General features: G+C 48.3%; 1 protein-coding gene across 4 annotated transcripts in view; it reads left to right on the forward strand.

Annotated features, from left to right (window-relative positions):
• IFT122 (intraflagellar transport 122) overlaps positions 1 to 25,759 on the forward strand; it is a 68,066-nt gene that overhangs the window by 14,970 nt on the left and 27,337 nt on the right. For 3 of the 4 annotated variants that reach the window (XM_040995233.1, XM_040995234.1, XM_040995236.1), the window contains 9 exons: positions 874 to 1,020; positions 4,358 to 4,433; positions 11,228 to 11,419; positions 11,574 to 11,712; positions 12,845 to 13,047; positions 14,263 to 14,400; positions 15,956 to 16,120; positions 20,971 to 21,168; positions 25,338 to 25,478. In XM_040995233.1, coding sequence (XP_040851167.1) covers positions 874 to 1,020; positions 4,358 to 4,433; positions 11,228 to 11,419; positions 11,574 to 11,712; positions 12,845 to 13,047; positions 14,263 to 14,400; positions 15,956 to 16,120; positions 20,971 to 21,168; positions 25,338 to 25,478 — 1,399 coding nt within the window. Of the gene's footprint in view, positions 1 to 871; positions 1,021 to 4,357; positions 4,434 to 11,227; positions 11,420 to 11,573; positions 11,713 to 12,844; positions 13,048 to 14,262; positions 14,401 to 15,955; positions 16,121 to 20,970; positions 21,169 to 25,337; positions 25,479 to 25,759 lie in introns of those variants that run through there. The other variant, XM_040995237.1, reaches the window with a different exon arrangement.

The following is a 25,759-nucleotide window of genomic DNA, read 5'->3' on the forward strand; positions in this document are numbered from 1 at the left end:
AAATAGGTTTTATTGTGTCTTCAAAACAAGCTCTCAGAATCCCGTTTATTTCACCTCATTTCCTTCTTTTCTGCTTTCTCATCTCCCTGATGGGAAGTCCTGGGCCTTTGATCCTTAGCAGTGGAGAACTCCAAGTTGCACTATTGCCATTTTCTGGCAGCAAGCCTGCTCCGTGTGCAGCTTTGCCACATGGTCTCTCTGAAAGGAGGCCGTCCTTGTCCAGGCAGCTCGTGTGGACAGCACCGACTTGGACATGCTAGACTGACGGGCTCCATGATCTCAGGAAAGTCACCAGATCTCTCGGAGATGGAACTTCAGGCTCCTGGTCTGACAAATGAGGATAAAAAGGTTGACTTGAGAGGACTCCTGTGAGACACACACAGACTGACGGGTACAAAAGCTGCAGCATGGCGCGTGCTGTGCAGGCCACTCTGTCAAGGCCCTCCTTGCTCGGCTTTGAGTGCAGCCCTTCATTCAACATGTGAACAGCTCCCTCCAGGCACACCATGTTCCAGCGCTGGGATCGCCAAGACAGAGAGTCTGTCCCTAGTCCTTCGCCTTCCCCAGCTGCCCATGACTGTGCCCAGGGTCAGTTCCTAAGGTGCTTGGCAGCAGGGAGTGGGGGCATCCCTGAGAGGCAGGCGTGAACTGAGGGCCATCGAAGGGGAGCTGCGCAGAGGGCTGTGGAGCTCTGGGAAAGGCACCGCTCACGTCCGGTCTCACTGCTGATTCCAGGAAAGGGGCTCCGTTTGGTGTTCTGATTTTACATCAGTAGGAATGATGAGACTTTGTTTTAAACTGTGGCATCATCCTCACTGGGCTCACCTTGTGTTGCCTTCCTTCTCCCCATGCCCTGTGTTGCTGTGTGCTCAGCTGGACGAATGACGGTCAGTACCTGGCTCTGGGGATGTTCAACGGGGTCATCAGCATACGGAACAAAAATGGGGAGGAGAAAGTGAAGATCGAGCGGCCGGGGGGCTCTCTCTCCCCGATATGGTCCATCTGCTGGAGCCCTTCCAGGTATGGTCCAACCGTGCTCCTCCTAGGACAGACACCCTTGGGGGAGGGGCTTCCTCAGCAGCCTGAGTTTTTTTCTCTCTTCCTGAGGTCTCCATACAAAGCTCTTTCACCTCACTTGACTGGTCTGTTTTGAATAGAATTTTTGAAGAACATATCTTGAGTTTTGGAACGAATCCCAGAGATTTGCCCAAACAGCTGAGCTATCTAGGCCAGCCCAAAGAGTATGGGGTGTGTGGGTGTGGGTGCACGCGTGGGTGCAGGTGCACGCGTGCGGGTGAGGGTTTGTGAGAAACACAGAAGGGCCATTTCCTTATGAATCAATAGCTGGGCCCTTTTTGTGCCTTTGTTTTTATCTTTTCCTTTTTGCACTTCTTCTCTCCCAAGTCTGGGTAGAATATATGTCCATCTGTTAATAAGCAGCTTTCCATGAGCCTTTTCTGTTGCTCCTGCCGAAAAGCCCCAAACTAAGTCTAGGAACATCTCTCAAATCCTGAAAGTGCACAGTTGGCAGCTACCCTCACAGGCCTTACACACTCCCTTCTATGTCTGTGTGGGTTAGTAGCTCTGTGTACCCTTTGTGTAATCCCATAATGTTAATTAAACCATTGGCAACCCCCTCCTTGGAGTTTTCTGAATGCAGACTAAGGGACTTAATTAGCACCCCATTATTGTTCTCCAGGCAGATGCCTGCTTGAGTTGGAAGGTTCTTTAAGTTGAATGCCTTTCCTTCCCCAGTTTGTTATGCTCCTTCCTGAACAGCAGTGCCCGGCCTAGACCGTATCATGCATGTCTGATGCCGTCAGAGGCCATTAGTCCACCTCAGAGTTCCTGCTGTTTGATTTTTGTGGCTGCAGATATCTTTGTGGCTTCAGGCTACCATTTTTAATTCATGAGAAGCAGGATGCCCATCATACCTGGTGGCTCTCCTCTTCCGCGTGGGGTGCAGGAGCTCCTTGACAGATTTTGAAATTATAGCTTTAGTTAGTTAAGGCAATGTGATTGTGAAGAATGTCTGCAGCTGGTGGGTGAGTTTCTAGATGAACAAAGAGAACAAGGATGCAGAGGAAGTCCCTTCCACTCTGAAGTGAGCAGTATACAGTAGTCAGGGTAGTGAGGCAGAGGATGACAGTCCCAGGACGATAATTTGTGAGTGTGTCCTAGGAGCAGGAACCCTCCTCAGGGCCCAGACCCCCTGCGAACCTTCTGGGACAGATGCTGTTGTGGAACTCCTTGGCCAAGGGGAGCAGTTCAGAGGAACTGTTGGTGACACCTCTACAACACAGGGAAGCACACTCTTAAAACCTGTGTAGAGGTGATCACCTGGTCCTTTGAGAAACTGTCGCAAGTCCTCAAAAGTCTAAGAGAGAGAGTTGAACTTGTCTATAAAACCTTATTCTCTGAGGAAGACACTGTTGGTGTGTTGGTGTGTTTTTCTTTGTCTTTTTTTTTTTTAAGATTTATTTTTATTGCAAAGTCAGATATACAGAGAGGAGGAGAGACAGAGAGGAAGATCTTCCATCCGATGATTCATTCCCCTAATGACCGTAATGGCTGGTGCTGTGCCGATCTGAAGCTGGGAACCAGGAACCTCTTCTGGGTCTCCTACACAGATGCAGGATCCCAAAGCTTTGGGCCATCCTTGCCTACTTTCCCAGGCCACAAGCATGGAGCTGGATGGGAAGAGGAGCTGCCAGGATTAGAACCATATGGGATCCTAGCGCGTTCAAAGCAAGGACTTTAGCCGTTAGGCCACACTGCCAGGCCAATCTTAGTCTTTTAGTGTGTTCATATCATGAGCTAAATCCTATCCTCCTTTCCTTTTTTCCTACTTAACATCGTCCAGTGACCTTTTTTCAGTAACATTGGGAGTCCCTTGAAACATGCTTTTTAATGCCTGAATCCTATGTCCTTGCATGAATTCCCTGAGATTCATTTAGCACTTTCTCTGTTACTGAGCACATTTCTGAGCCTTGTCTTGCATCACACCTATCTTGTATTTGCTAGGATACAAATTAGCAAGAAGCACTCCACTCACCTTGCCCAGTCCTCACACCGCAGTCCTGGCTGTCCAACCATTGTTTCTTCTCTTCAGTTGAGATGATGACCAGTAAAGCCAACATGGGCAGGTGGGAGTGGGGAAAGCTGGAGTAGACAGGATGTTGTGATGGGACGATAGTGGTCCAGCTTGGATGCTCCAGATTGTGTATGGGGTACTTGAGGTTGCTTGAGAAAATCTGCAGATCATGGGTGCAAAGGGGGACAGGGAGAGAAGGAAGGGATAGGCTTCAACAAGAGCATCCCTTTAGTTGTTCAACATGATTATTTGTTTTGCTAAAGAATCCTACTGTGAGGGGATGGGGGAAAGAGTTAGAAAGATAAACCCCGTATTCCCACCTGCTGAGCACAGCCCAGGTCATCTGTGGGCTGTTCAGGAGGACTCCAGGCAGGGCGCTTCAGTGTCAGGCACGCAAGGTTCACCCCCAGGTCCCCTCCTACCGACATCTCTCTCCAACTTTCTTTTTTGCCTTAATTCTGAATCAGTGCCTGTGACATTTGCTATTTTGCCACTGTTGACTGAATATTCTGAGCAAGGCTGTACCCGGTGTCTGCCTGTTCAGTGACGTTCCTAGTAACTGCAAACACAGGACTCTGAAAGGCTGGAGCTAACAACGTGAAGTAGATCGAGATTCAACCTCAAAGACTAGGAATGTCTCTGTCTTGAATGAGATTCCTGGTAACCTGTATTTGATTTCTGGTACCCTGCTCCCCAGCCTCCACCAGTCTGCAGAGGTTCTCCGTTTCAAAGACAGCCAATTGTTGGTTCTCAGAGAGCCCACTTCTCTATTAGATCCAGTCAGAAACTAGTTTATCTTTGTGAGGACCCCAAATGCAATAGAAACCAGTTTTTACTTTTGATTTTCCATCTTCTATTAAAAGATGCAAATTTCCACTTGGTTCACAGATCAGGTAGTCCATGCCATCGCACTGCAAAAGATAGTTTCTCTGCTGTCTCATTTTCTAGTGTGCAAAAGAAAGTCACTCTTGGGTCTGTATCCTTGCTGGTGCTTGGCGTCGCCCCCCAGGAGGTTCTGGAATGAGGAGTTTCTTGAGTGCAGCTGTGGCTCTGTCATGGCAGGGCTTCAGTAAAGTAGCACATCCCACTGGATTGATTGATGGGTTAGGACTAATTACAAATTTTGGCCCCAGAAAAGCTGCACAACGCTTGGCAGCCTGACAGCCTAGCCAGGGTTTTCTTTCCTGTGTTTGTTGAACCTTTAGGGCTGCACTCATCAACAGGCGTGGCCCCTCCTAACCTCTTTTGTCTTCTGTTGATTAGAGAGGATCATAATGACGTCCTGGCTGTGGCTGACTGGGGACAGAAACTTTCCTTCTACCAACTGAGTGGAAAACAGGTATGGAGCTCTGCCTAACCCGGTCACAGTCATGCCTGTTGGAGCCTGTGTTCACTTTCTGAGTTTGTGCTATTGGTTACCCATGGTTGTTGATATCTCCTGCTTACTGTGCATTTACTGCCATACCAAGTACCACACTCAGGGTTTCATATGCTTTCATCTCATTGAATTCTTCTAAATCCTGTGAGGTAGGGACCTTCATTATTAATTTTTCAGACAGGAGTAGACTAAGACCTAGAACAACAAAATGCTGTTGGATCCTGCTTAGTGAGTGGAGCCTGCTATTGAAAGCCAGGTCAGTTTCACTTCAGAGATTAGCTGTTAATCTGACCTTCCTCTGTCTCGTTCTTTTTTAAAAAGATTTATTTATTTTTATTGGAAAGGCAGATATACAAAGAGGAAGAGAGAGAGAGAGAAAGAGCTTCCATCTGCTGATTCACACCCCAAGTGACCATAACAGCTGGAGCTGAGCTGATCCAAAGCCAGAAGCCAGGACCTTCTTCCAGGTTCCCCATGCCGATGCAGATTCCCAAGGCTTTGGGCCGTCCTCGACTGCTTTCCCAGACCACAAGCAGGGCACTGGATGGGAATGGGACCACTGGGACACAAACCAGCACCCATATGGGATCCTGGCATGTGTAAGGCAAGGACTTTAGCCACCAGTCTACCGCACTGGGCCCTGTCTCATTTTAACAGTCCCATTTAGGAGTAATCAGTTTGACCAGCTCTAAGCTAGAGGAACTGCTGACACAGAGCAGTATAAGTGACATAGGCTGGTAGAGACATAACTTGACAGCAAATGGTGCAGTATATTACGTATATTAACTTAAGAGCTGTATGGGTGTGCAGCTATGGGAACACAATAGAGGGTGACTTCTCCGGTTGGTAGAGATGAGAAATCCGTAAAGGTAGCTTTTAATGGGTAAACAGGAATCACTAAGCAGAGGGACACTGGAAAGGATGCTGCAAGCAGAGGAAGTGGCAGATTCCAAAGTAAGGAAGAAAGAGTTTATTCGACAATTCAGACAGCAGGAAGTTGTCAGGGTGACTGGATCCAGAGCTTGCAAATCAAAGATTTAGCTGGAGAGGATGATGGGGACATCAGTGTAAAGAACCTGACGAGTGTGAATAAGGGACTTGAACATAAGACACGCCTAGGTGTTTAGGAGTCCTAGATGGCAAGATTCTTGCTTTACAATTCCTCATTTCTGTGGAGTCTAGAGCAAACAGTAGAGAAGACTGTGGCAGGATGACCTCGGAGGGGCCAGGAAATGGCAAAGATTAGTGTGACGGTGGTGGACATGGGTTACATACCACAGACAGGCAGATAAGAAACAAAGAAATTGGAGCCTTCCGCTGTGTGGCGCCATGTGAGAGGAAGAGCTCCAGGGATGAGAGGAGCCCAGCTTTGTGGCCATTTTGCCTGTCCGTATCTTACCATTGGTCATTTCTTCAATAGTTGAATAAAAAACTGAAGGTTATAGGTGATGAAGTGCCTTCTTGGTCCCCAGGGCTGATTTTTCCCAAACCTTCATTGTCCTTGTGCTGTTGCCGTTAGATTCCCTGGCACTATCTGTCCATCCACCGAATGTGTGCACATTAATCCAACAAAAACTTACTAGCACACTTACTGTGCCCCAGCCCCTGGGTGTGGGTCTTCAAGATTCCTGGGAACAAATTAAACACACTTCAGTGGGGGGAAGGGGTGGGGTGGTGTTTTGTCATAATAATGACGGTTCAAAAAAGTGCTCAACATTATGTTTGGGCCATGGGAACTCTCTTGCATTTATTCAGCCTGAGAGCTTACATTGTGACCCTTGGTTTCTGACTGATAAGCGACCTCAGTCCGCTGACATGGCAACTGCAACTGGTTTTAGGAAGTAGCACTGTTATCTTGGTGGCCAAGTGTCTTTTAACTGGTAAGATTCAGAATTAATTATAGGATGATGAACTAAATCAAACTCAGAATTTTATGTGAGACCTAGGTATAATTTGTGTCATTTTGGCATTTTCAGTGTTTGTAATGTTTTAAAACATCTGACTTAATAGTGGCAGTTGACATCCCTTGCATTCCAGGCGTTGTTTAAACCCTCTGAAAGGATTAACTCTTTCAGTGTGTCAGCCTTCAGAGGCAGGCACTGTTACTCACCTTTCCTCTGTGCAAGGCCACTGAGTCACAGAGCAGTCCAATAGTTTTCTGAAGGGCACACTGGGGCCAGCTCTGGTTTGGAACCCAGGAGACTGTTGCCAGAATCCATATTAGAATAGCTATCAGGTTAGATTGCAATAACGATTTCAAAGTTGCACTAATGATTTTATGGTTCTGATCATAAATGGAACAGTAAGGTTTTTATGAAGTTGCTAAGCAATATTGAAATGTTTAGGAGCGTTGTTAACATTTTTCCACTTGGAGTTCACTGAGATTTTTGGATCTGGATCTATGTTGGCCATTCTCTCTTCAAATGCTTTTCCCTTTGCATTCTGCCCTTTCCTGGGACGCTGATCACAGTTAGCTTAGCCCTTTGCTGTTCTCCCGGGGATACCCTCTGCGTTTTAAAATCTTTTTTGTTCCGTGAGACCTTCAGATTAAAGGTCTTCTTCTCTTTCTGTTTTTTTCTTCCTTCCTTTCTTTCTTTCTTTTTTGCTTCCTTCCTTCCTTTCTTTTTCTTTCTTTCCTTCCTTCCTTCCTTCCTTCAATTCATTTTATTGGAAAGGCAGATTAACAGAGAGAAGAAGAGATAGAAAGATCTTCCATCCACTGGTTCACTCCCCAAGTGGCCACAACGGCCAAAGCTGAGCTGATCCTAAGCCAGAAGCCAGTAGCTTCTTCAAGTCTGCCACACGGATGCAGGCTCCCAAGGCAATGAGCTGTCCTTGACTGCTTTCCGAGGCTACAAGCAAGGAGCTGTATGGGAAGTGGAGCCACCAAGATTTGAACCAGTGCCCACATGGGATCCTGGTGCATGCAAGATGAGGACTTTTGCCACTAGGCTACTGCGCCAGGCACCAGATTAGAAATTTTTGGTCGTTCAGTATGCAAACTTCATTAACTCTTTTCTAATCTTTAGTAGGTTCTGTTAAGATCATCCAGTGAATTTTTATATTTTTCAGTCCTAAAATTTCTTTTTGGTTATTTGTTTCTTCCTATTTATTATCAATATGTTTTTGTTTATATCCTTAATCATAGTTTAAAAGGCTGGCTTGAAAAATTTCATTTGTATATTCTAACATCTGGGTACCTTTTTTTTTTTAGCATTAAAAAAAAAGAGATGTTTGTTTGAAAGACAAAGTTAACAGAGAAAGAGAGAGGAAAGGAGAGATAGAGAGATCTTCCAATTGCTGGTTCCCTCCCCAAATGGCCACAACAAGTGGGACCAGGCCAGACGAAGCCCAGAGCTTTTTCCAGTTTCCCACACAGGTGCAGGGGCCCAAGCACCTGTTCCATTTTCTCTGCTTTCACAGGCGTGTTAGCAGGAAGCTGGATCAGAAGCTGAGCAGCCAGGACTCAAACCTGCAGGCAGCGGCTCAACCCCACAGCACTGACCCGACATCTGGATGGCTTAGCTCGCTCTTGATTGGCTGCCTTTTCTCTTGATTGTTGCTTTCATTTTTGTTCTTTGGAATTTTGGATTATATTCTGGAAAACTGTGAATGGTGCATCCTGTGGGCTCCTTTCTGTCCTATCCCTCTCAAGATGAGTGTTTGTGTGTGTGTATGCATGTGTGTGTGTGAGCGAGACAGAGGATGTAAGCAGGCAGTTGACTTTGCTGGACTCAGAATTCTGTGTTTTCAGTTGTGGCAGCTGAATTTCCGTGCAGCTGTTGGGCTGCTCAGCCTCTGTGTCACACGTTCAAGGGCATCCAGATACTCAGCTGCCTTTCTCTTATTTCCCATTTCACTTTCCAGCTGCTCTCTCTTCAAATAGTCTTTTCCTTATCCAGCATGGTATTAATAAGGCCTGCCCCTAGGCCAAAAGCAGTTGATAAAAAAAAAAAGGAGAAGCTCTCTCAGTGCTGGGCCCGGTTTCTGCTCACCTCTGGCTGCCCTCCAGTGCCTTCCCATGGTTATTTCCCGTTGGTCTAGAATTTTTAGTTGCTGCCTGCAGGAGGGCAGATCCAGTTGGAGCTCCTAGGCTGTTACTGGAAGCTGCCAGCCTTCTGTGCCATGACTCATAAGATTTTTTAGTTTTCTCATTATATTTAGCAGCATGGTTTAAGTAACAGAGAAACTCCTGGTTGTTAGGCATCTGAAATTGATTAAAAAAAAGGAAAGAAAAATTGAATGTATTAATTTTACAATTGCAGTTTAGTTGATGAGAATTAGCATAAAGAGCAATGGATATTTAAGATGTTTTATAATCTGTTTGAAATTGAGTTCATTAAATAAGATCAATTGATTGTTCACTTTTACTACTAGTAGGAAAATGCGACTTAAGGAGAGAACAGGTTTTAAGAGTTCTTTAACAGTTTCTTTAGCAGACTTAATAATTTCAGTCATCCATAATCTTATTCACAAAGTGGAAGAGACGTGAACTTGAATCTGTAACTGCGAAAACAGTTGAGAGAAGCGCTGGGGACAAGGCCCAGGAGTCGTGGGGATGCGGTCCTCCAGCAGAGAGATTGGATGTTTCCTGGAGGGGAGGGAAAGAATGCTTGTGGTCCAGGCCGGGACAGGATGGAGAACAGCATCAGTGAGAGCATGGAGACTGGATGTGCTGGCACCACTGACCACCTGCCTGAAAGATCTAGGGCACTAAGCTCAGGAGGGTTTTGTTTGTTTTTGTTTTTGTTTTACTATTTTTTAAGATGTATTTATCTGTTTGAAATGCAGTTACAGATAGAAAGGGAAAGGAAGCAAGAGATTCTATCTGCTGGTTCACTTCCTGAAACGCTACCACAGCTAGGACTGGGCTAGGCCAAAGCCAGGAGCCTCGAACTGTACCAGTGTCCTACAGTAGGTGTCCAAGCACTTGGCTCACCCACTGCTCCTTTTCCAGGCACGTTAACAAGGAGCTGGATCAAAAGCAGAGCAGTTGGGCCTCAAACTGTCACTCCCATAAGGGTTGCCTGTACCACAGTGGCTCCTTAGCCTCCTGGACCATAACGCTCATCCCCTTCTAGGTATTGACTCGAGAGAAATGAGGACATGTTCATGCAAAAGCTTGTACATAACCAATCATAATACCCAAAAGATAGGATAAGTAAAATATGGTGTAGCATGTCATGACATAATATTTGTCAGTGAAAAGGGATGAAGTACTAATATACAAAAGTTCATGGAAAATGTGTATTATGTAACAAATATATGTGGACTTCAATCTTTTTTTGCACCCAAATAAACTTATCTATTTAATTCTATTTCCCATGACTTTTTTGGAAGTACCTTCAATGCTACAACACAGATGAACCAGACCCAAAATGCCACCTGGTGTGTCATTCCACTTAGATGAAATATCCAGAATAGGTAAATCTGTGCATGTGGACACAGAAAGGCTAGTGATTGCTAAGGAGAAATTGAGACTGACTGTTAACAGGCATAGCGTTTGTTGAGGGGTGATGAAAATGTTGTGGAATTAGATGATGACCTCACAATCCTGTGACTATATTGAAAGGCATTGATTTATACACTCTGAATGGGTGAATTGTATAGTGTATGAATTATGTCTCAAAGTTATGAAGAAGGGCTGGTGTAAGCCTCCACTTGTGTTGCCAGCATCCTGTATCATAGTGCTTGTTCAAGTCCTGGCTGTTCCACTTCTTATCTAGCTGTCTCCTAATTTACCTGGGAATGTAGGAGAAGATGGTCCAAGTCAAGTGCTTTGATCTTGACTGTGCACTTGGGAGACCAGAATGAAGTTCCTGGCTCCTGGCTTTGGCCTGGGCCAGGTGTAGCTGTTGTAACCCTTAAGGGAGTTTACCAGTGGGTGGAAGGTCCCTCTTTCTGTTTCTTCCTCTCTATCTGTTGCTCTTTCAATAAATAAATATGGGGCCAGAATGATGGTTCAGTTGGCTAATCCTGCTCTGACTGTAATGTCTGTATCCCAAATGGGCACGGGTTCGTATCCTGGATACTCCACTTCCCATCCAGTTCCCTGCTTGTGGCCTGGGAAAGCAGTGGAGAATGGCCCAAAACCTTGTCACCCTGACCCATGCAGGAGACCTACAGGAAACTGCTGGTTCCTGGCTTCAGATCTGCTCAGCTCTGGCCATTGCGGCTGTTTGGGGAGGGAACCATCCATTAGACAGGACATCTTTCTGTCTCTCTTTGAATTTGCTTTTTCAATATAAATAAATAAATTTTAAAAATAAACAAATGAATATTTTCTACAATTAGTTATAAAGAAAAGTAGAATGGGCATAGTTTCAGAATTTAAAGGACAATCTTTGTATAGACTGAACTTTGTGAAATAGTAGGTAGGTAGGATGGGGTGAGGGACAGAGAAAAGAAGCTGAGGGGCTGAAGGAATGGCCGAGCCATAGCTCAGGCTCTGTGTGGTGGAGGGCCACAGGAGACAGATAATCCCAAGCTGGCCAAGGAAGTGACACACACTCCTGGGTCTGTCAGGTGGGACGAGGGGAGACGCCGCTGGCTCTGGGAGTTGAAGATTTGACCTTGTGGTGAGAAAGACGAGGGTATGTCTATGAGGGGATAACCCAAGCAATAAGGCTGGCCAGCTTTCTCCTTTTCTCAGCTCTTCCCCATAAACATTGATGGGGAGAAGCCCTTCATTGTATTGTAGTTACTATGGATTTGGGAATGAATTTTTTCCCTTGGTGTGTGTTCTCTTTCCTCAGATTATGAGGGAACGGTCGCTGAACTTTGACCCTTGCTGTGTCAGCTACTTTACTAAAGGGGAGTACATTTTGCTTGGGGGATCGGACAAGCAAGTATCTCTTTTCACCAAGGATGGAGTGCGACTTGGAACTGTTGGGGAGCAAAACTCCTGGGTGTGGACATGCAAAGTGAAACCTGACTCCAACTATGTGGTAAGAACAGGAAGTTTCATTCTGTTGGACCATTGCAGGAAGCACTGAGAGTTGGCCATGTTCAGCCAATCAGATCACTCGTGTGCATTCCTGGAAAATGGGAGAATAGATTGTCCATGAAGAGCTGAAAGTGCGTACCTCTCAACCCCTGCAGGTAGTGGGCTGCCAGGACGGCACTATTTCCTTCTATCAGCTCATCTTCAGCACGGTTCACGGGCTCTACAAGGACCGTTATGCCTATCGGGACAGCATGACTGATGTCATTGTGCAGCACCTGATCACAGAGCAGAAAGGTAAGAAGCAGGTGCAGCTCCTCTTGTTCTCCAGGTGTTAGATTGAGACAGCTGGGGACAGGGCACTTGAAATGGCAGAAAATCTTTCCCTTGGCCTTTTGAAAACAAAGTGTGGTCAGACCACTGGGTTTTGCTTTTCTCAGCGGTGGCCAGAGATCTAGAATTCTTGGAGGGTCTCACACTAGTAAACCCTGTCTAAAAGAATGCACCACCTCGTAGAGCATTTTGCACATTCCTCACAGTGGCACGTGGGCTCCCTGAATAAGGAAAGAAGACACTGAGAGCCAGGTGGCAGAGATGCATGAGTCCTTATGGATAGTTTTTGTTTTTATTTTTTCTGTTAAAATTTATTTGTTTTCATTGGAGAGGTAACTTTACAGACAGGGAAAGGACAGAAAGGTCTTCCAGAGCTGCAATAACCAGAGCTGAGCTAATTTGATGCCTGGAGCCAGGAGCAGCTTCTAGTTCTCGCACTTGGGTACAGGGTCCCAAAGCTTTGGTTCATTCTCTACTGCTTTCCCAGGCCAAAAGAAGGAAGCTGGGTGGGAAGTGGAGCTGCTGGGATGTTGGTAGTCTAGAGGTGGAGGATTAGCCAGTTGAGTCATTGTGTCGGTCACTGCAGGGTTCTTCTCTTTCAGCTCCATCTCCACCTGCTTGCTGGCAGATTCTTCTGCCAGAGATAAGCAGAGGTAGAGGTGGGCAGAGGCTCAGCTGGAGGATCAGGGTTCAGACCTAATGCAGAGTACCTTCTGGGACACTGTCTGGTCCATATTGTGTGTGCAGCCTAGTATGTCCTGGAAATTTCATGCAGAACCCTATTGTCAAGAAAGCAGATGGAGAGTGGCCAGAAGTGAGTCACTTAGGCAGCTTCTGGTCATTAGGGGCCATTAGTGCCATGCTGTGGAGCCTTAGGCTTCTGCTGGCACACATGGACCACAAAGGCTGTGCTGTGCACCACTCTGGATCCCAGTGCTGAGCTGAACTGATTATTAGATGCTCCACAAGGGTGTTTTAATGAGAGTATCTCACTGTAATTGCCAGTAGCATTAAGTAAATGATAGCTTTTAATTTCTTTCCTTTCCACCTTACTTAACAACCTTTTGCTAGAGCTGGATTTCTTTTTCTTTGACAGTTCGTATTAAATGCAAAGAGCTTGTCAAGAAAATTGCCATCTATAAAAATCGATTAGCTATCCAGCTGCCAGAGAAAATCCTCATCTATGAGCTGTGTTCCAGTGACTCGTCAGACATGCATTACCGGGTGAAAGAGAAGATGGTCAAGAAGTTTGAATGCAACCTGTTGGTAGTGTGTTCCAATCACATCATCCTGTGCCAGGTGGGTAGCAGCCTGTTGGAGAGGTCAGGCTGAATCCATATCCGTATCCCACAGATCGGGTGTCCACCGTATGGCTCCTGGAAAACAAGTTCCTTTCCATTAAATTTGGTGGCCACATTGGCTTTCATCATAGTGTCCTCTTGATGAATCCGGCCCAGTGGGTCAGGGCCATAAACTGGACAGCATTGTTAGGTGGTTATGGCATTTTACTATACCAGGATTGCACATGAATTGGTGTTCCACACAGTGAAGACAGGATTTTTTGTTTGTTTGTTTTTAAAGATTTATTTTATTTTTACTGCACAGTCAGATATACAGAGAGGAGGAGAGACAGAGGGGAAAATCTTCCATCTGATGATTCACTCCCCAGGTGACCACAACGGCTGGTGTTGCACCGATCCAAAGCCAGGAGCCAGGAACTTCCTCCAGGCCTCCCACGCAGGTGCAGGGTCCCAAGGCTTTGGGCCGTCCTCGACTGCTTTCCCAGGCCACAAGCAGGGAGCTGGGTGGGAAGAGGAGCTGCCGGGATTAGAACCAGCATCCATGTGGGCTCCTGGTGCATTCAAGGCGAGGACTTTAGCTGCTAGGCCACCTCAGTGGGCCCTGTTTGTTTTTAAGAAGTAAGGACATGTGAACATTCATACTAACTCAATAATGGTTAAGAAAATTTTACTTCCTGAAAAAAAAAAACCACTTTTACTTCCTGAGAGGTTTTTTTTTTTTTCATGAAAAGAATTTTAAACATAGAGCCCTAAAAAGTGTGTAGCTTGATGCCAACAAAAGTTTGGGAAGGCTAGCCTGGCCTTTCAATCTTGAAAGTACAGGCAGATTTGGTTCTAGCTAAATCTAATGGAAGTGGCAGAAACAGAAAATATCCTTTGGAATTAACGTAGTATAAAATACTGTTAACATTTCTCTAAGAGTTCAGAGTTTCCAGCAGATTGGGAGTATGGCAGTTACAGGGCCATGTGACAACCTGGTGCGCTTTGGGTGTGACTTCCGGCCTTGGCAGCCTGGAGAGCTACACTGAAGATGTGAAGCTGCACTGGGCTTCCCAGGGAAGGCGTGGGAAGGATTCCTAGTGCCAGCCATGCGGAGGGGACAGGACACTGAGTGTCAGGTAGTTTTCACCCTTCAGGGGCAGGAGGGCCTCCTTAGGCGGGCCTGGCTGCCTTTTCTTGTGGACACCCGTGCAGAGCAAGGCTTCCTCTCTAGGAGAAACGGCTGCAGTGCCTGTCATTCAGCGGAGTGAAGGAACGGGAATGGCAGATGGAGTCTCTCATTCGGTACATCAAGGTGATTGGTGGCCCCCCTGGAAGGGAAGGTCTGTTAGTGGGCCTGAAGAATGGACAGGTGAGTGCTTCTTCATCCATCCTGTCAGCCCATGGTCTGACACACACATCACCTGGTTTGGGGGTCCCTTGAGGTGATGGGTTCCTAGTGCAAGATAGGTGCACTGGAGGGCAACCAGGAGGACAGCTTCCAGCTAGAGACAGTGGCCTTCGGGCTTACAACATAATGGCATTCTGGCCAAGATCCTGCTGTGGCCTCTGGGTTGCATGTAGAGTGGATCAGTACACTTCAGGTTCGCCCAGGAGGTGACGGATTTGTGGGGGACACAGCTTCAGTGGATTGCTGGGGAGGGAGACGAAGATCCCTGCTCGGGTCAGATCCCTGTTAGGGCAGTGAGTGGATTATCACAGTGTCCTAGAGTGCTGGTCCCTCAGGATATTACCAGATAACTCTAGGAAAAATGGATTCTTTGGGCAAACAGATGTGGGAAATCTGGGTTACCCAAAGTTTAACAGATCTGTGTGTGTGTGTGTATGTGTGTGTTTTCCTTGCTCAAAAATAAGAGAAGTTCTAAGTGGGCTACATGGAAATTTGAAAGGGAAAATATAACTGCGTGAGCCTGAGAGCCAAGCTGTGTAGCAGATGGCTTGTGGCTGAGGCCTGTCAGGTCTTTGCTGGGGATGGAAGCTGCGGAGCATGAAATCAGCAGGAGCCGAGCAGCAACACAAAAATAGAGGAAGAGGCTGCTTCTTTCTTGTAGTCAGCTGTCATTTTTCACGTGAGGCCAAGAGCTTGGTCTTTTTGGAGTCAGGTCGGCTTATTTGTTTGAAAGGCAGAGTGATGACTGGGTTCAGGATGGGGGCTGGGGAGACCTTCTGCATTGGTTCATTCTCCGGAGGCCTGTGACAGCCAGGGCTGGGTCAGGCCAAAGCCAGGAGTTCAGAACTCCATTCCTCACTTGGTAGCAAAGACTCACGCACTTGAGCCATTGCTTGCTACGGCCCAGGGCATGTTCACAGGGGGCTGGATGAGAAGCTGCAGCACAGTGCTTGCCCCAAGCACGTTCTTACTTAGCTGCTCTACCTGTGCAGCCCTAAGGAGGAGGACACTTGACCTCTCTGAGCGCAGGCTTTACAAATGAGGGTAATACTGCAATTTCCACAAAGATGTCAAAAACAGGGATGTAATAAACGATAGCTGGCAGTAGCAGCAGCATCACTGCTTGATGCCAGCTATCTTGTCGGGGTGTTTACAGCAGCATATTCCTGTGTTAGTGTGTGACTCAGATCTTTGCGAGATGGTCTCTGCTAACCTGCTGCAGTGTGGGTGATATCATTCCCAAATGCCCGAACTCAGCTGGCATTGGAGGCAGTTTGGCATGTCTCGGGCCTGTCATCGCTTCAAGGACCTCCGATGAACCACACTTCTGGTCCCCTGAGGATAAGCCACCCACCCCCTGTCTGTTTTAATGAGTCCTCTTCCCCGTGCAGGGCTTCTGGTGGAGTTGGTAGGAGTTGTTCTTGTAGAACACATGGGATCCCAGCAGCCTGGCTGTGTTCCAGGGTCTCGTTGTCATGGTGACTCACACTTTTTTTTCCCTCTGAAATTTCGCCAGATCTTGAAGATCTTTGTGGACAATCTCTTTGCCATCGTCTTGCTGAAGCAGGCCACGGCCGTACGCTGCCTGGACATGAGTGCCTCCCGAAACAAGCTGGCTGTGGTGGACGAAAACGACACGTGCCTGGTCTATGACATCCACACCAAGGAGCTGCTTTTCCAGGTGAAGTCCTCCCAAGTGCTGGAGGACACAGTACTCTAGAGGCCCTGCTCTAATTCCCAGTCCCTGCAGGTGGTGGTCCCCTGCCCCTCGAGGGACAGTGATGTGTTAGGGCTGGGCGCAGTGCCGAGCTGAGAGGCAGCGGAAAGGCCTTCTTCAGGCATGCAGCGCTGCGGGTCTTGGTCTTGGTTTCCTTACTATTAGGATGGGAATGTAATTCCTTTCTTACTGTTTACCACCAGCAATAGAAGAGGTAAGTCATCCAGAAGAGTGTGCTGCAGGTTCACAGTGAGTGGGCCGATGTCATGGTTCTTCTGAAGGTGCCTCCTGGAGGCCTGCCTGTTTCTGTGAGGGATCTGAGGCACGGTAAGGAGCAGGTTTATCATCTGAAAGAAGGGAGACTGGGTGAAGCCACCCTTCTTCATCCACCAGGATGCCATAAAGATCTGAGCTTTTGAGCTCTTTTTGGGAAAGCTGTTTACAAATCATTCAGTCCTGTGGTGGAAGAGGTGTCACCCTGGAAGACAATCCCAGAGGCTCCAACCTGGCTGAGTTTGGCCACATTTTTCCTCTTTTTTTTTTTAAGCAACAGCTCAAAGTTGAGGTAGGTATTGAGACTTTTTTAAAAGATTTATTCCAGGGGGCAGTATGATGCCTCAGTTGACCAATCTTCAGCTTGCAAATGATGACATCCCGTGTGGGCCCTGATTAGTGTCCTGGCTGTTTTACTCCTCATCCGGTTTCCTTCTTGTGGCCTAGAAAAGCAGTGGAGGATCGCCCTAAGCCTTGGGATTCTGCGCCTGTGTGGGAGACCTGGAAGGAGCTTCTGGCTTTGAATCAGCTCAGCTCTAGCCATTGTGGCCAGTTGAGGAGTGAACCAATAGATTGAAAAGCTTTCTATGTCTTCTCTAAGTCTGCCTTTCCAATAAAAATAGATACCTTTAAATATTGTGTTTTATTCATTTGAAAGGTAGTGTTACAGAGAGAGATAGATCTTCATCCACCAGTTCATTCCCCAAATAGTTGCAATGGCCAGGGCTGGGCCAGGCCAAAGCCAGGAGCTTCATCCAGGTGCTCCGTGGGAGACGCGCCCAGACATTTGTGCCATCTTCTGCTACTTTTCCCGGGGAGCTGGCTTGGAAGCCGAGCAGCCAAGACTCAACCTGGTGCTCATATGGGATGCTGGCATTGTAAGCGGTAGTTTTTTTTGTTTGTTTGTTTTTTAAAGATTTATTTATTTTTATTACAAAGTCAGATATACAGAGAGGAGGAGAGACAGAGAGGAAGATATTCCATCCAATGATTCACTCCCCAAATGACCACAACAGCCAGTGCTGTGCCGGTCCGAAGCCAGGAGCCAGGAACCTCTTCCAGATCTCCCACACTGGTGCAGGGTCCCAAAGCATTAGGCTGTCCTCGACTGCCTTCCCAGGCCACAAGCAGGGAGCTGGGTGGGAAGTGGAGCTGCCAGGATTAGAACTGGTGCCCATGTGGGGTCCTGGCACGTTCAAGGCGAGGACTTTAGCCTCTAGGCCACCTCGGTGGACCCTGCAGGTGGTGGTTTTATCTGTCACACCACAATACTGGCCTCCTCCCCCCATCCTTGCCTCTTCAAGGCTTTGTGACTCGTCAGAGCCACTTTATCTAAAGTGAGCTCCTTCAAAGCCATTCTCTTGACTGGCTTCTACAGCCATGTCAGAGCTAGTGTCCTGGTCAGGGCTCCTCATGGTCCTCAGCTGTAGAACTAGTATGACGGAGGGGTGCCTGGAGGTGGGCGCTGCTCAGGTAGGAGAAGGAGGGGTGCCTGGAGGTGGGCGCTGCTCAGGCCGGGGAAGGAGGGGTGCCTGGAGGTGGGCGCTGCTCAGGCAGGGGAAGGAGGGGTGCCTGGAGGTGGGCGCTGCTCAGGCAGAGGAAGGGAGTACTGGGCTACCATTGGCCCAGATAAATCAAGAGACAGCCATTACCTCTGACTGTTGTAAGCTCAGTCCTGCCTGCGTCACCTATCGTGTGATCTTGAGTTCCTACCTTGCTGGAAAACATTCCCAGATTATTTTGTCCTATTTTTTCTTCACTGATGACCCTGTACCTTACAAAGGAAACAACCATGTTGTTCTTTTCCTTACTATAAAAATAACCTGAGCTCATCGTGAAGGATTCTAGACAGAAAGGCATGTGTCTCGTTGGTCCCTCGGGCTCCAGGGCCCAGCCTAGAAGAGAGCTGGGAGGGGCAGAGGGGCTGTCTCCCAGGGTTCCTGTAAAAATAGAATGTGTGAATTGTGTATTGTAGAGACAATAGACAATGTGTCCTTTTCTAATTTAAATTAACTCAACTATGCTTATTATAAAAAACAATATGTATCCATGACCAAAAATAAATAAATAAGTAAAAATTCTAAGCAAACAAAAGAGAAAGCACCAACAATTCTACCTACCCAGGAAAAAAATCCCTGTTGACCCTGTGGCATACGTGCTGGATTAGCTAGTTGAGCCAATGTACCGGCCCCAGACACACTTTTAAACCTATGTGTAAGATATGTATTCTTCAATGCAATTGCAGTCCCACTTGACTAGTTTTCTACTTACTTCATGCTGATTAATATTGGGGGAGAATATTCATTTAAAAATATATATATAACTCCCAGTAGCTCAGCTGCTCGGATGCCTCCGTGTCCCGTTGGAGTGTGTGGGTTTGATTCGTTCCCCAGCTTTCTGCTGGTTAAGACCCTGCGAGTCAGCAGTGGTGATGAGTCAAGGGCTGAAGCTGGACTGCTCCGGTGGAAGGCCTGGGCTGCGTTGCTGCATCCCAGCTTCAGCCCTGGCCTGATCCTGCTTGTTGTGGGTGTTTGGAGAATGAACCCATGCGTGGGAGTGTTCTTCCTCCCTCCCTTCTCTCCCCCTGCTGACTCTAGCTCTCAAAAACAATTTTTGTTTGTTTGAAAACCCTACCCTGATGCAGGTGCATAAAGAGGCTCTACTCATATCTATCTCACTGTCAGCAGTTTTATATGAGTCACTTTATTATTTTTTTAATCAAGAATATGAGTTTATTCAAAATTCTCCAGCATTCTTTTAATTACTGTGATACTAATAATCAAGCCTTTCATTAAAAAATAATCTCTAATCTTGTTTTAATTATTTTATACTTCTTTTTTTTTAATTATATTTTTGGCAATCTTTACATAGTTAATTAGGATAAAAAGGTTCAAGGGCTACAGGAAACTGGGTAAGACTGTTATTTCCACGTTGTTTCCTTCATGTATCTGAGGTAAAGGGGATTTTAAGGGAGAAGCCCAACCCAGTTTCCCACTCACCCCAGGTCCCTGATGGGAATGCTCTGAGGGTCTTGCTTAAGTGGTTTTGATAGTTCAACAGTTACAAATTGCTGCCAGTCTCACCAAGCATGAAGAGGTTGTTGAAGAATCCACTGATTGATGTAGTCCATCTTAGAGTGTCCAATTGCCCAGTTTTTCACTGCCAACATATGGTTGAGGTGGTTGACTTGTTCTGTCCTCTGTCTTTTCATGGTTAGGGTTCCGAGTCCGGCAGTTCATTTGGGGAGATCCCCAAAGAAACTTTGTCTGAGGTGTTCCCAGACCTGATTCTTGTGTGTACTAGCAAGTACAGGGCCTGGTAGAGTCCATCGCCCAATCAGCTGGTGGTTGAAATTGCTGGGTTGGTTCTGTTTCCAGTGCTGTCTTCCACTGGAACCAATGGATATTGCAGTCCAGCCTGATTCTGCCCAGCATACACTCGGCCCTCACATAAACCAATGAGAGCTGCAGCCTAGTCAAAGCTACCCATAATAACCCCCACCAGGCCCACCCCCTACCCAGGTTTGCCAGTATGTGCAGCAGACTAGTCCAGTCTGTCCCACATCCCATTCAGCTCTCGTACATGTCAGTGGGCATTGAAGCCTAGTTCCATCTAACCAGCTCCACTATCCATCCCACACAGATGTTGTTGGTGCCTTTCTGTCTAGCCACCCCAGCCCCTGTCCTGGTTTTCCTGCCCTCTAGTGGGAGTGGTAACCCAAGAGCGGGGAGCCCACTATTTCCCTCTTAGGCCACTCCCACTCCCGGATTGTGCACTCTCCAGGTGGTTCTGCAGTGCAACTTGACAGAATTAGCCCCCAGTGCCAGCTTCTGCCAGCTAATGCTGTGACTAAGCCCAACCAACCCTCACCTGCTCTAATTTTTGTTTGCACCAGTAGGAACAGTCAGCCCAGCTTAGCTTTTCCCTGATCTAGTCCACATGAGGCCCATAGGTGTTGTAGCCCTGCCTAGTCTGGTCTGCACTCATCCCAGCACATGCTCTCCAGTGGAAGTAGCTGTCCAGCAGGGAAGCACCCCCATATTTCTCCTGCCGAATCCGCCCCCTCCCTTCCTGGTTCTCATGTGCGCTGGTTGGGTTCTGCGATCACATCTGGTACAGGTCACCTCACCTTGGCATTCCATAATGTGCACTGTTTTTTTTTTTTTTGTGACCGAACCTGGCTCAACCCACACTCTGTTCTGGTGCTTGGATTCACCAGTGGATGATGTGAACTGATTCAGCCTGGTCTGCCCCCACCCATGCCAAATGTATGCCAGTGGGAAACTTTCCATGGCCTGTTCTGGGCTGTTTCCTTTCATGCCTCTTGCGCTTACCTGCAGGGTCTGTGTCCTGCCAGAGGAGTTGCCCAGGCTCCTCCATCAGAACCTTTCCCAATGCCAGATTTTGTGCATACCAGGGGGTTCATGAGCCAGCCCTACTCAGTGTATGAGTTACTTTAAAAGGGCAGTTGACTAAGAAATGGGCATGGCATGAGAGGTCCAGGTTGTTCTCACACTCTGCTCCCTGTCCCTGTCCTGCAGGAATCCAATGCCAACAGTGTGGCCTGGAACACCCAGTGTGAGGACATGCTGTGCTTCTCGGGGGGAGGCTACCTCAACATCAAAGCCAGCACCTTCCCCGTGCACCAGCAAAAGCTGCAGGGCTTCGTGGTGGGCTACAATGGCTCCAAGATCTTCTGCCTCCACGTCTTCTCCATGTCTGCAGTAGAAGTGCCACAGGTAACCCAGGCCCTGGGTGCTGTCCTTGGGACAGGGTGGATGAAACAGGAAAGCCAGGAGCTTTGGAGAGGCTGTCAGGGAGAGAGAGGAGAGAGCAGAGTGGAGATGTGCCCTGTGCTTGAAACCTGATGTGTTGTCTCTCTACCTGGTGCAACTGCTCTCTGTCTTTGGGCAAACATCTCAACCTCACAGATCCTCCATTTCTTTGTGATCTCCCCTGTGATAAGGATGGAGAGAGATGTGCAGTGTTGTCAGCAAATGGTGTGGTTCACCAAGAGCCATGCATCAGTGAGCCCGCAGAGTTAGAGTGAGGCAGGTTGTGTACACGGGCATGTATGTACAGCAGCATGTGTTTGAGAGACACAGGGACAGGGAGAATGTATGTGGGAACTGAGGCCTGGGCGCCATAAAGGGAGGATGGGACCCTGTGCAGGTGTGCTGAACCAGGAGGAGGCCAGAGTACGTGTGTGTGTTGGGTGGGGAGGTGCTGTCATAGGCAGCCATGGAGTGGGGGAGGACAGACATCAGACTGACAAGCCCTTTCTTTCCAGTGATCGTAAAATAGAGATAGGCCCCAAGGAGAAACGTCAGCCTGAGCCTAATCCTCAAAAGGGAATCTTAGGGTGGTTAATAGTGTGCGAAACTTAGACAAAGTGACATCGCTTCAGTTGGTCTGGGGGCTCCACCTGCAGCCAGACCCTGCAGCACTCTGGCATCACAAGTTCCCCCGGTGCCCTGGTGCCCTTGGTAACCACACTGTGCCTTCAGCATCATGGTCCTGGCAGCACTGCATTCTGTCACACAGGTGTTGTGCAGCTTACTTCCCCAGCATGTGTTGTTGAACTTGGAGGAGCTTCATAGTCCTCTGTTCCTGTGAATCCCCAGGCCCTGCAGCCATCTCACCTGAACTCCTTTTGTAAAGATTCCTGCAGGCAGAACGGCCGATCAGAGTGGGGTACATTGGAAAGGTTTTTTGACAGATTTCAGATTTCCCTTCTCCTGGGCACTGCTGTCTTTGGATCCACCACACTGCTCACCCTTAGGCTGGTCCACTTGTGTCTGAGCACTGAGTTCCTTCTGTTCATGGCTGCAGAAATTATTGGCAAGTGCCCTCGTTGGCGCTCACCCAGAGCAGCTTCCCGGAAGCACTTCCTTGGAAGTGGCAGTGATCTGTCTGGGCATGTGGAAACAGCAGAAAGGAAAGCAGGAGAAAGCAAGGGCTTGCGGTGGGAAGAAGTGGTGGCAGGAGAGGAGTCAGCACGGCCGCTCCTGGCCACCTCCTGCCGTCCCCTTTCCAGATCCGTGCTCCGCATCTGCAAGGTCCCACTCGCCCTCAGTCATGCCAGACAGCCTGTGCTTTGTTGAACGTTTTCTCCCAAGATTGCCATCTGACCTCAAAATAAATGCAGTTTGCTCCTCCTGACTTTGGCCAGCTGGGAGGAGCCAAGGGGGTGGTGCAGGGCTTCCTGTGACAGGACCCCCCAAGGCAGTAGCCTGCCTCCCGCTTGCTGCTGAGGCAGCAGATAGGACTGCCAAGGGTTGGGAAAGGCCCTCCCAACTCCCAACACAAAGGCTGTTTGTCGCCTCTGCCTCAGGCTGGCCAGTGATTTTGGCCTAGATAGAGGGGAGAGAGCATAAAACCTGCTCTTGGGAGTTTTGGTTTCCTTTTGATATTTACATCATTTTGTGCAAGAACTTATTGGTCAGGGCTGCCAAGTAGGGCAGTGAGGCCTGGTCAGGCTTCTCGTACAGGGGTGACGTTGTGTTTGGAATGCAACACCAAGGTAAAGTATGGCTCCCATGATGGTTTTTCAGTTTGTATGTGTATATGTGTGTATTCAGTTTGTATATTTTTTAAACGCCCACTCAGACTGTGCCTCCCAAGCAAGTCCAGATGTTAGCCATCGTCTGCTCCCAGCTAATGCGCCCCCTGGGGCTTTGTGCATGGCAGGAGGCCCTGCGCTTTAGGGGGAGAGCAGCAGCTCCAAGCTTCGACCCACTACCTTGACCAGCTGCAACTAGAGCAGCTCATCTCACTCTTTGGGGTCTTATTTTCTGTGAAATGGGGTTAATTATAGTCATCTTCAGGTCTGTGTGGCCCAATTCCTATCATTATTTGTTATTATTACAGAGTCATAGTATAGCCCAAACCCACAAAACACAATTACTCGTCCTTTGGAACAGAGGGTGCTCATTAAAGGAGTTCAGGAAGGAACGTTGGTTTGGGTGGGGGCGTTTGGGAAACTTGACCCAAGCCCTGAGAAGGTGTTTGCAGCAGCGGAAAGGGGGAGCATGACTGGACAGGAGGGGAGGAGGAGCTGGCTGTGAGGACTACACGGAAGGGCATGGGCACACTTGCTTTCTGCCCAGTAAGTTATTTTCTTCCTTTTATATTTATCTGAAATGTAGAGTTACAGAGAGAAAAGCAGGGAGGGAAGGAAGAGGAAGACAGAGAGAGAGAGGGAAAGAGAGGGCTTCCTGTCTGCTAGTTTATTCCCCAAATGGGTGCAGTGGCTGGGGTAGGGCCAGGCCAAGGCCAGGAACCTGGAATTCCATCCAGGTCTCCCACATGCAGGGACTCAAGTACCTGGGGTGTCTTTTACTGCTTTCTCAGGTGCTTTAGCTGGGAGCTGGATCTGAGGTGGAGCGACCAGGACATGAACTGGTACCCTTATGGACAGCTGACAACAGCTTTACCCGCTACACAGCACTGGCCCCGTAGTTATTATCTTCAGAACACCTCTCACTTTGCCCATGGTAGCCTGAGATGGGCAGGGCATCTGCAGGGCAGTTAAGAGATTTACTCGAAAGAAACCTTGCTCAAACACGGCTTGAGTTCTAGCCCAGCTGCTCTCCAGTTCTTGCCCTGCTGCCTGGGGAAGAAAGGGGATGGCATTGCACAGGAGAAATGATAAGCACACAGGAGCAGCTGTGTCTACCACAGCATGGATCAGCTGAAGGAGAAAAACATTGTCTTCAACTCTAAAGCTGAAAATGGATCTGGAAATTTCCAAGATAAAAGCTGTAAATGGAGAAAACAGCACGTTCAGTTCCACATTTGGGAACCATTAGCGCAGAAGCACTGGCTGATTGATCTCTACTGTCTGCCAATCCCACGGGGAAGATGCACGTCCCTGAAGCACGTCGACTGGCCCTAGAGCAAGGAGAGGCCCAGCGACTGTTAAAGGTGCCATGCACCCCTCCGTGTAGACACACTCGCACACGGCGGAGCAGAGCACAGAATGTGGGCTCAAGTTCCTCTAGCTCCAACATCGGGGTTTTCTGTTGCCATGTGTGTTCTGAAGCCAGTCAATGGTCCTCTCTGAGTCTCAGCTTCTTGGGCTCCCCACAGGGAAAATAATGCCTGTTGCTGGGCAAATCCAAAAGCACTTTGCAAACCTGAAAGAGAAAGGGCTCTAGGAGTGTTCATAGGTAGTCAGAGCAAGGTAACTCTCCTGTCAGGGAGTTGTCCCCAACTCCTGGAGATGGGGGAGGGTTTGTCTGTGGCACCTTTGGTGAGACCTGAAGCAGGCCACCTCAAGGAGGCAGTCACATTAACCCCTTCCTCCCAGTGATGTCGCTCATTCTCGCTGCAGACATAAACTGGGGGCCTGCCGAGGGAGGCGTGCAGTGAAGCACAACCGTGCTGCTGGCCCTGGGTTGTTGGCCTTGTTGGGGAGACGGTCGTGTTACAGCACAGCCCGAGATCTGGGCAAGGGCAGAATCAGTTCAGGCTGCTTCCTTGAGGTGGGCACCTCAGGAGTCTGGGACGATTTGCAGAGGAGGTGACATTTGAACAAGTCTTGGGAGCCAAACAGGAAGTTTCCAGAAGGCAGGGAGGGGAGGGGACTCTGCAGGTCCGGTGACATCTTGTGGTGAGGCTGTCCTGGGGCTTGGCAGGAGGGGAGAGTTGAAGGAAAACTGTGCTCAGAGCACTGTTGGTGCAGGGGGGTGGGGAAGGGGGTGACTGGAAAGGTGGCAAGGTGGGCTGGGTGAGCTGCGAAGGGTGCTGTGGGCGGGCTGCCAAGGGTGCTGCTTCTGCTCATTGGTGTCTCCCTGCAGGTATTTGTAACTAGATCTTCATGGAGACAGGCTTTATATGAACCTGATTTTTTTTTTCCATTTCCTTGAAAGCAATTTTCTTTTTTCTTTTTGACAAAATCTTGCAGTCTGCTCCCATGTACCAGTACCTGGATAGGAAAATGTTCAAAGAAGCCTACCAGATTGCCTGTTTGGGGGTCACTGACACTGACTGGCGTGAGCTGGCCATGGAAGCTCTCGAAGGATTAGAATTTGAAACTGCAAAGAAGGTAAGCCTCTAGTTAGCATGTGGCGGAATGAACAGGCAGGAGAGGGCCCAGGTGGTGTGGAGGGCCAGCGGCAGGCTGTGGTATGCCCTGGGGGTTAGACTGGTCTGGGGCTAGACCTCAGCTCAGCACTACATCACTGTGACCTGGGTCAGGTCACAGCCTTCCTCAGGTGACTTCGCTATAGAGGTAGCGTGATGCTTGCTGCGCCCTCACAGAGTTAGAAGGGTCTGATGGGACAGCAACTGCGAAGTCTGACCCAGGAAAAGCACCTGATGGATGCA

Source organism: Ochotona curzoniae, unplaced genomic scaffold (assembly GCF_017591425.1).
Source record: "Ochotona curzoniae isolate NIBS_2020 unplaced genomic scaffold, NIBS_Ocur_1.0 contig_908, whole genome shotgun sequence".
NCBI lineage: Eukaryota > Metazoa > Chordata > Mammalia > Lagomorpha > Ochotonidae > Ochotona > Ochotona curzoniae.